The sequence below is a fragment of the Erpetoichthys calabaricus genome, chromosome 10, assembly GCF_900747795.2.
Source record: "Erpetoichthys calabaricus chromosome 10, fErpCal1.3, whole genome shotgun sequence".
NCBI lineage: Eukaryota > Metazoa > Chordata > Cladistia > Polypteriformes > Polypteridae > Erpetoichthys > Erpetoichthys calabaricus.
This window is the reverse complement of record NC_041403.2, coordinates 55,758,122-55,769,275: the sequence shown is the minus strand read 5'-3', so window position 1 is coordinate 55,769,275 and position 11,154 is coordinate 55,758,122. Positions and strand designations below refer to the sequence as shown.

The 11,154-nt window shown below is 32.9% G+C and overlaps 1 protein-coding gene across 11 annotated transcripts in view; it reads right to left on the bottom strand.

The window, feature by feature from the left end:
* Positions 1–558: 558 nt before the first annotated feature.
* rnf220a (ring finger protein 220a) overlaps positions 559–11,154 on the bottom strand; it is a 349,766-nt gene continuing 339,170 nt past the window's right edge. For all 11 annotated transcript variants that reach the window (XM_051933135.1, XM_051933141.1, XM_028811270.2 and 8 more), the window contains one exon: positions 559–4,544. In XM_051933135.1, coding sequence (XP_051789095.1) covers positions 4,473–4,544 — 72 coding nt within the window. In that variant the 3' untranslated portion in view covers positions 559–4,472. The remainder of the gene's footprint in view (positions 4,545–11,154) is intronic.

The window sequence follows — 11,154 nt, the reverse complement described above, 5'->3', positions numbered from 1 at the left end:
TAACAACCCGTTAATGTTCTTAACTAGGTCTAACACACTGCTTACAAGTCACCTTAATGCTGTGCACACGTGTGTTAGAAGTGGACTGTTCAGGACTGCTGCATTGCAATAGAAATGAAGATAGTTCAAATTACACAAACAGAAGAGGCTGCAGACATTTCCAGTCAATTTTTACCAAGTACAAAAAGTGTAACAATATTTTTTAATTTGGTTCTTATAGTGATGATATCAGGAAGAGCAAAACAAAACCAAGTCTACATGAGCCACAGTGGACAACCCAAGACTCACCAATCAGTCAAAGTGGCTGAGGCCAGCTACAGGGCAAGCCAATATCCAGTGTTCTGAAGGAAAACTTAAAAAGGCAAGACGTCTGGCAAGAAAGGAACAGACTTTAACAATTATTTGGGTAAGCAGGGCACGAAAATTTGGAAACAGGTGAACCTTTACCACAATACAAGCATTACTAACACTACATTATTATTTTCTCTACATTTTATTTGATTTATGATGTAAAAATACAAGAAGAATCAGTCATTAATGAAGACTAAGACAACAACATTTACGGGTAAGACTTATGACCCTTTAATTGATGTCAAATGTAGTTTACAAACTGGAAAGACAAGTACCATTTTAGAATAGTATACATTATACACATCACTTGACACAACTGAAAAAAACCACCTTGTGCAAGTTACCTTCTTTGGGGCAAGTTTTAGTCAGTGGTATTAGAATACGGAGTAGTGGAAGCAGAAGGAAGACTGACCATGGGAAAAAAAAATAAATAAAAGAAAGAGGTCTTAGGTTCAACTACTTTAACCGACTGCATATGTGATGATTCTAAAATATCTTGGATTGGTTCATCACAATTCTGTTTGGATAATTAAGGCCTTCATTTAGGCTATTCAATGGCTCCAACGTGAAACCGATACACAAAACAAGTCCTAAATGTTGGCTCAGCTGACCAATGTGACCTTACCAATCATCAGCTCATGCCAAACTGTAGAATTGTAGCATATGAGGGACAGTGGGAAGAGGCAAGGCAAGCCAGAACTGGAGAGCTGTTCTTTTAACCTTAATGGTTACTAAAGCTTTCTAGGGAGACAGACAATTACATTAATTGATAAGGAAAAAAAAACACTTAGGTTAGTTAAATGATTACTACCCAAATATGACAACTTTAGGCTGGCATTCAAGACCTGAAGGCAAACAAAAACACACAAAGCTCTTCTTGCCCATCTTAACCCTACCTCCATTTTTAAAATATAGCCAGTAAAATCCAAAAAATTTCAGATTAATTTAAAATATCAATAATGGGACTCCCCTCACTTCATGTTCAGGTCAAGGCATGTTTTTAGTGGCTATGAGGCAGTACAAGGTTCAAAATCGTGCAAAAACCTTGAAGCATTAATGATAATATTCTGCAGCTAAGCATCTGGAGGAGGGTATGATGATAAGAATAATTCAAATAAAGCACATTGGAGGATTTTTACTAAAATGATGGCTCAATAGCAGACTGTTTCAAAGGACAATAGTCTTCAACTATTGACACAGATGACCTTCAAAATGTTTTTTTAACAATGTTCTATACAAGGATGACATACTTTATTTTGTGTACATAAAAACAAATATTACAGAATACATATTGATTTACAAACACAAAGTACAACTTTGTTCAGCGAAATACTAATAAAGCAGATCTCTGCCACAGTGGGGGGAAAAAAAACGCATGGCCCAATACTCTCCACCCAGCATCATTTCTGAAAAGTGCGATACATAAAATAAATTAAAAAAAAATCATAAAAACACTTCATTATATACAGATTTTTAGCATGGCAATGTACATATATTGTTTATTATTAGACACAAACCTGTAAAGAAAAGACCATATATGACATGAACTTTTTTTAACAAAATGTTAAGAGTCATGGTGTTGTTCTTCTGCTCAGACCACAAAATATAGCCTGTACTTTGTAAGTTATTGCTTAGTAGATGTAATTACACAGGGTGGATTTAAAATGGTTTAAAGATTTTTATACCAGACAAACAGTTCTGGAATAATGACAATCTACAAACGTAATACTAAAGGTTTTGCATCACCATAAAAAAGAAAAAAATCCCATAAATGAAATGTAGGATACAGATAGCACAGAAGTCACCTTTTAACTTTTAAAAGCTAGAGAGTGCTTTGATACAAGGATTCTGAAATATACTGTTTTACATAGTCTTTCACACACAATTCTGGAAATCTCTGTGTGGAAAGGTTTATAAACTAACAAACTCTGCAAATTATAAGCATATTCATAAATCTAATGGAACCCCCTTTTTAAATTGCTTACTTTTACAGCAGATAATACTAATGTTAAATTTACAACTTCAATTCAGGTCAAGTATTTAAGATTTTTCACCTATTTATAATAAACAGACTTTAATGCAAATAAGGAGTCATATGGGTATATAAATGGCACAAATTCTAAACTGTATAGTGATTTGCCTAGATATAATTCATGCCCTGTGCATATGGATGCCATGTAAATGACATCTGCTATAGGAGAATTTTGGTTCAAAAAACAGATGGATAAACTTACACATACTATTACTTTTAAAGAAATTTAAAAAGACCCACTTTAGAACCACCAAAAAACAATTCACTACTTTTGGAAATAACTGATTTTGGTAAATTTCTTCACAAAAGTACAACACATGTTCTTGAATAAAACTTGAGCTGGAACCAAGCCATACAATTAATAATTAGACTCTTTACTGGGTAGAAGGCTAAAATGTCAGCAATCAATACAAGAAGGGTAATTTCAGCCTTAGGAATGACATGACGCAAAGTATTACTATAAGCATTAACCCTAAACTAAATATACATTGCCATTATTTACCATCTTTGGTAAAAAAAAAAAAAATGCTGATTTGCAAGGAGACGAAAGAACTCTGCATAAGGAATAAAACGATGAACCTTAAAAAAATAAAATCATATTTCTGAATAACAAAAGACCACTGGCTTTGAAACATCCACACCACAACCTACTACTGCCCTGCAAGAAGAGTGTGTTTGCTGAGTGAGGCACAAAAGAATTACATTTCACAGGATTCTTCAAAGGTGTTAATGCAAAGGCCTTTATCTTATGATGATGTCACTAAGTGAACTGGGACAGTCCTATGGTTAGCTTTGCACTGATGGAATAGTCGCTTCTTAAAGACTGGAGCCTCAATATTCCAGCCAGGCCATACATTTCCCATCATTCTCAAAGAAGTCACAAGAAATTGCCAACAGTCTGTTATAAAAAGACAGAACTTCTCCAGACTAGGTTTAAGCGTTTTTGTCTGGAAAACAATATACAGCAAATAAAAGCAATTTGGTTGTCAAGAAATGACATAACAAATGCAGTGGAAAAGTGAGAATTTGTCTTTATTCTAAGATGTGGCCTAACTTACAAACAACCTGTTAACTATAACCAAACAAGATTTGTCTATAAACTTTTAATTTTATTATGTATTCTTAATCTATTTTTTTAAAATAATTTACATCTGATTTTTTTTTTTAAATGAAGAGATTTTACATTGAGGAACTGTGAAACTTCACTCACTTTTTTCTGTACATTAAATAACACCACCAACCACAAGGAGGCATCTGTTTAAAACACAAAGGGCCATTTACTTTGTGTTTTTAGTTTCATTAGCATACCCCTTTCCCACTTAAAGAAAAATAATAATAAAACTAAATCAGATTCAGACCATATTAGTATATTTGTGTCTATGCGTGTGTCCATTTTTAATTCTATTCCATTTATACACAACATTGTAAACATACATAGACTATATTACATGTGCTTCACTTGCTCTGTGTTCTTTCCTTTGCTTTAATTTGGTTGAATTATCATTTTCACTACACAACACACAAGAAAAAACACAAAACTAAATAATGAAGGGGATGTAAAGGTCAGTGTTTTGTGGAGAGCAATTGGGTCCCATAGTCTCAGAAAAGCTCTCCCTTCAGCATACTGCCTCCAAAACCACCTTCTGTCTTTTCCTAAAGGACCAGTTCATATGGTAAAAGTTCAACAAGAAAAAGTGATGGCCAAAATTACATGTGGCTGGCACCTTCCCATAAAATCCATATTACTGAAAGTGCAGGAAAAAAGGACAACTGTCTGAATCTGGTAATGATGCCAGTCTATGATAGCCTTACATGGCCTAGGAGAAGAAAGCCAAAAAGTCAGAATCTGCAAGATTTAGATCATGATGTGTTTATGAAAAAAAAAAAAAAAAAAAACTTTTTTCTTTTACTGAGGCAGAATTGGTAACCCACCTCCAATAAGGTCCAAAATCCAAAAAAAGTAATTTGGCTTCTTTAGTTTTGGGAGGTGCACTTAATACTGGCCTCAAAAATGAAAAGTGAAAAAGAAACTAAACAATTTGAAAATTTGAAGAAACCATCTGTAAGGGCCAGCCAGCTAGCTGTTTCTTCATAAGTAGACACGTCTGAGGTCACCAGGAGATGTGATAGTGTTGCACTGTGGACAAAGTTTCTTTGCGCCCTGTCAGAATGAAAAAGAAAAATGTTTACAAAGAACAGTTTACAAAGGACAGGAGATATTTAGCTAATGCCAGTTAGGTAAGGTAGTATATTATGAATCCCATCATATGCTGATTTTGTGAAAACAGACAATTCACCCTTTATGCACCTTTCTTCCAGAGTTTAAACACCATATGATGCAAGAAAGTGCATCCCAGTTTTAGTCCCAAATCCAATTTCCACAGGTGTGAGTTTATTAGAAGGGTACATGTCTGAATGCATTAACAAGTTTCTTTACTTAATAAAAAGGAGAAAGTCTTACTTTACACAGTTACAAATACATTGTTTTTCTGTTATTATTTATCTACAGGGCCCAAGCTAAGGGAATTTACCAAAAAAATTATTATACACAAAATACTCAAGTGATTAGAAAGTACCAAAAGAGCAAACAATCAAGTATGAAACATATGGCATACATGTTACCAATATTTTTTTCAATTGGCTTTTCTAAATTTGTTTATTTATCGTTCATCCTTTTAAATAGAGATTAAATAATGAGTAACAAAGTTGTTTGTTTTTTCTAACTAGACTCTCATTCAGCACCATCAGGGACAGTACAATTATCTGCAGGACAAAAATAAAGAATACCACCATTGGCCTTCCTTTGTAGGTAATGTAAGCTAAACTAGAAATTGTAAAAACAATTTATGAGGATATAATGCCAAAAATGAAGAAAGACACAGTACAGAAGGAATGTCTAGCCCTGAAAATAAAAGACAGTAGTACTTCTAACTAAATGTGCTGGATAGTAGCACAAATGTAGACACAAGAGAACTTCAAGAAAAACAGTTGTAGAATGCTAATATAAAAAGAGCCTACTGTTAAATATGGCTCTCAGATTGAAAGTTGCTATTGGAATATAATTCAAATGTATTTAAAAAATGTCTTGTTCGAAAGGCAAAAGCTGACATTCTGTTGCAAAAGAAAGGTTGTTTGTTTTGTCCGTACTAATTTTGGGAGTTATTCCAGATGTGTTATGCAAAGCTGCAGAATTTTATAGATCTATTTTTGTACTCTATTTTTGTACTTCACTTCCATGATCAGCCATTTTTTTTTATAATTTTGAGTGGTTAGGTCATTATCTTCTTTAGAAAAACTTAACATCCAGACACCTTCATAACTTAATTCTCCCCCAATCCCAACTATCCAATTGCACTGCACTTTGATCTACAAATACAACTGGAGCAGTTTTTTGAAAAGCTATTCTGATGCCCTTAATGTATTATTTTGCATTGATTCAAACCCATTCACCCTTAAACCTGAGATCCCTGATGGTTTAACATTAAGAACATCACTAAAGTAAATCGAAAATAAGTCATAACTACATGGCTGCTGGCTTGAACACACCTAAAACAATGAGGTTTAATTACAAATATACAGCTTTATTAAAATATTTGTGTATCTGTAAAGGTGAAAAAAATAGATTGTGGAGAGTCTATCTTGATAATGTGATGATCCTGCTTATCCATGCGAGTCTACAGGTGCCGAATGGCTTTCAATTCTGAAAAGCACAATACAAATGGTACCCTGCCACTGCCCATTGGAAGCCTTCAAAATATTAAAAGAAGTCCATTTCCAATCTCCTCTTTTACTTTTCTTGCTTGTCTATAAAATTTACATACACATACACTATATAATAATTGAATAAACACAACTAGATGTTCATAAAACGAAAAGGACTATTCTTCTAGAAACTTCTTTATATCTTATGACATGTTTAGAACAACAGTTTTACAGTTTTGGTACCTTAACCACATTTTGGGCTTGTTAAATTCCTCAAATTGCAAAAATTATTCAAATTAATGAGATAGTGATTAGCCAAAACTTATACTAGAGGCACAATCTATCAAATAAATGTGTGTACTACATGGGAAACCACAAATTCTGCCAGGCATAAAATGCTAATTTTGCATCAAGTCTATAGTCAGCTAACAATATCACACCAAACTGAGTATTCTTGATGATGTTTGTGTTTTCACATAGAAATTTAAATATAGATAAGCAAAAAAAAAAACAAAACAAAAAAAAAAAAAAAAAAAGTGGAACTGACTCCTGAAAATGAGAATCAACAATCTTAACAAAGATACTGTATAACAGAATGTTTGACATTGCTGAGGCCTTTTTAATTTTTTTTACTAAGAAAAAAACATGTGGAATGGAAAGGTAGAAGGTGGTTAGGACAGATAAAAAAAATCAGACACTGGTCAAATCTCATATTCTGTAAGACAAGTACTCTAATTTTAAAGACTACTATGCCCAATGTATTTTAAAGCAATAAGCAAAGCTACAGAAACTATTGAGAAAGGTGTAAAAGCAGAATGTGCACTGTCTGAAGTAAAACTGCTGCAAAGACCAAATAGTAATAGCCTATTGATCTATAAATCAATCAAGTATGCACTCCAATAAAACTGTAAACTAGGAATACTACATACGTAATATCAAGAAGCTAAAGAAGGTAGTAGACAGGATATATTATTAGATTAATATTCTGAAACATGCATAATTTATTAATATATACCTAAGTAATCAAAATCATTAACACTATATAACAAAAATAATTTTAGCATATTCCTCCATTTTCTAAACTCAAATTATCCTGAGCAGGTCACTGAGAAGCTAGAGCCAATCACAGGAAATCATTAGGCACAAGTCAAGAACAATCTCTGGATAGGGTGCCAGTCTATCACCGGTTAAATACACTTACACACAAAGGCCAATTTAGCAATGAAAACTCTAACTTTAGAATAATGACTTTAGTACTTTAACCATAGTATACTAAAATTTTTGCAAAATGAACAAAAACACTTTTGTTAATATATCAAGAAAAATGCTATCTAAAACTTTATAAATTAATTTTTTCCTTTTTTCATGGTGTTTGTCAAAAATGAAATACATCTTTTAAAACGGATCAAAATGCAATTACAAATGACTGTTCAAGTATCACAAAGTTTATTACGCCCTATGGTATAGCTGCATGTTAGTTACTATACTGATAAAATAAGCAAAACACTACCTATATTAAATTTTAAATTCTTGAATTTTTTTAAACCAAATTTGACATGTCAGGCTGGCAAGATTAATTTTAATAATCAGCTAGGCAAACTAAAGCAGCCCGCTTGCTTTCCAGATGAAAGAAAGCACATTCAACAATATTTATAAAAAAAGATGTTCGATTTTTAATAAAAAATGTGCGTGCATAGACTTTTCACATCATATACCAGATGCTGCATTCTGCCCTATTCATAAAAGGGGTAAAAGTAACAAGATTATATGCATTTACTTTGATCAAAACCTGAAGAGCTCCAGCCTTCTGTATTTATTGCTGTCTCCAGGCAACATTTTAATGGCTATGTTAGTAACAAGCCACAGTAGCTAGAAGTCAGGCATAGTTTACCTTAAATCAAAATATCTCTTCTAAAAATTAAGACTTCATGTTTAAAACCAATACATTAAATAAATATGGAATAATATATAAACATGTTCTTATTAATAGTTTCCTTGTGCTGTATCAGAAAACATTTATTATTCAAAGAACTATGGCCTTGGAATATAAGCACAAGTTCCTGGTCTCACATCTACATTGAACATGCCAGAATATCCCTTCTGATAATATATAATATTCATTGATGACAAAATTATAAGAAGCATAAAATATCTAAAATTACTTTGGGCTAGGGTTGACTATATGGTTCACTGTTCCATTTACAGAGACGTTTACGTTCTGTGTAAAAATATTAAAGATAAATGAGTAGAACCAAACCAGTTATTCCAATTAAAGGAGAACAAAAAGTCATATGAACACTTTTAGAAAAATATTTATGCCTGATTAATATGGAGGGTTATTTAATTTAACAATTACTGAGCTCTTTTGTCTATGTAATAATTCAAATTCAGACTAGATAGATAGATAGATAGATAGATAGATAGATAGATAGATAGATAGATAGATAGATAGATAGATAGATAGATAGATAGATATACTTTATTAATCCCAATGGGAAATTCACTACTATTAATACCAAAAAATGCATGGAGTTTTGGAACTTAAATAGTTTAATTATTCTCAACACATTTACAGCTTCCATTAACTGTCAAATGCTGTAACCCATTTCAAGTACAAACATTAATGTACACCTTTGCTCCCGTCATCAGAAATACAAGAGTAAGGAGAGTCGAAGATAAATTGGGCTCTCCAAATGTAACTGCTCAAAATTTGTCTTGTTTAAAAGAATTTCTTAAAAAAAAAAAAAAAAAAAAAAAAAAAAATGGAGGGCAATCTCTGATAATGGTATTAGATCCTTAGTTACCACGGCATCATGGTCTTTTTTGCACCATGCCACGTAAGACATTTAAATAACCCCCAATTTGAAAACCAAAATGGTATAGTCAATAGTGATGCTTCTATCAATCATCTGTTAGTTGTGATCGGGTGGTTTTCACCCCAAATGACTTGATCTATAATCAATAAAATGTACAACTTCAAAAAATGGTTTTTATGCACTGCTTTTTAAATGATTATGATAGTAAAGTGGTAATATTCCTCTAGTTCACTTTTTGAAATGGGTGTGTCCCAGCACAGTCGGAAGTGGCCTATAAAACAAAGGCAGTGTTTGGAATAGAGAAGACCAAAATATTGGCTTTCACATTAAAGAAAGTGGGCAAATGATTTGAAAATCATGAATTTAAGGAAGGGCAGACAATATGTTGTCAAACTAAACTTACTCTGAAAGAAAAGGACCTCACACATGACTAGGAAAATAATGCTGACAAACACACAAGTCTTCCATTGATATCAAAAGTGAAGATGCTTTGAGAGCTTATAAAGCTTTTCATTTTGTCCCATATTTAAAAAGGATACATTCAACTACCATTTAGTAAAGCAGAATCAAAAGAGAAACTATCTATCTTAAAAATACAGCAATGCATTGATAAATTAGAATGTGACCTTGTTTCTATATGAACAAAGTATGTGAAACTAGTTAGCCTTCTATCTTCTTGGAAAAACTAGAAGCATTTTGTTTTAATTTTTGATTCTAACAATCACAAGTCTTTGATTTTTTTTGTTAAAGAAATGATTATGCCAGATGCATCTGTATTACAAATATATTTTTATTCATATGTTTCATTAGTAAAAAAGGATTAGTTTAAAAAATATTTAAGGGATTTATTAGTAAAAGATGAAACTGGATGGTTGCTGAACAGTAAGTCTACAATATTTCATTAAAAATGAACAAGTAACACTTGTGGTGTACAGTTTAACTGCAAAAATATCAAGATTAACACTAACACGTGACATGAACTTTATACAAGGCTGGTTATATAGGTACTTAATGTAAAAACATTTTTTAAAGAGGAGGAAAAAAAAGATTGGAATTGGACAATTCCGATTAAATGAAGTCAGAGATTAGTGCGGACCCTAAAAAAATTCCTGATCAGAGTATGTTATTTTAAAATTGACAGAAACCCAATGCTAAGGTTTTTTCTTGTTTTGATGGCATCAACTAAAATATTTCCCTGTCTTAACAACGGTAAATGTTAATGATAAAAGAGTATATTCCATGCTCAAAAGAGAACTAATTTTAACTGTAACCCTAAATAAAAATGTCATATAATACCTTAGGCCAAGGATGCCTCCACATTAAGAGAGGATGGCAAAACTTTAGGTAACTGACAATGGCTCTAGAACCAAATTACCAATAGTATGCTTATTAGCGGCAAAAGAATGCATAAGGAAGAGCACACATTCATCTTTGATGCAGGAAATGGCTTCAAAAGGAAGGAAACTGACATACGGGTACACAGCAGGGTCACCAATTGGTACATCTAGTTTCCTGTAAGGAAGGAATGTACAGACTCTTTCTTGCCTGAGGAGGTACCATACATGACAGCAACAAAGAATCTCTACATTCCTTGCTTGCAGAAAACTAGGTGGAAAAGAAATTCAGCCAGAGAAGTGAGCATGGACTGTAAACTATATCAATACAGACGGTTTACACATTAAGGAATTGGGCAAAAGTGGTGTTGGGAGACATGAGAAACATAATGGTATACACCACACAAGTTAATGAACACCTAAATGGATTAAGAGCAAAGGAAAAGGAAGCTATGCTGTTCAAGCACCTCAGACAGGGTGTCAAGGAAAGAAAGCAGGAAGGGTGGAGTGTAAAGATTGGAGGGATGGGTTAGATTTTTGGTTGTTCAAAAATGCTGGCAAGAAAACAGTAAAGAAGGTCTTCATGATATTGGGTGATATAAACAAGCATGTGGTGGAAAACAGGAAGAATTTCAATTCTGGACCTATGTATCAGTCATCAATAAATGACCAGAAACATTTGGTTTGAAAACCCAGATAGTCAGTTGTATACATGTAAGAATGAGCAGAAGAGAGCACAAATTGATAGGTTGTTGGCAAGAAGGCACAATGCCATGTAACAGAACTACAAGGTGATACACAGTAAACGACAAACACTCAGCACAAACTGTTTATTGCAACTGTGGACACAAAAGTGGAAAAAATACTAGGTACAGAGGGGAACAGCTATCAAACAAAAGGCAGTTAAAATATAGAAGAC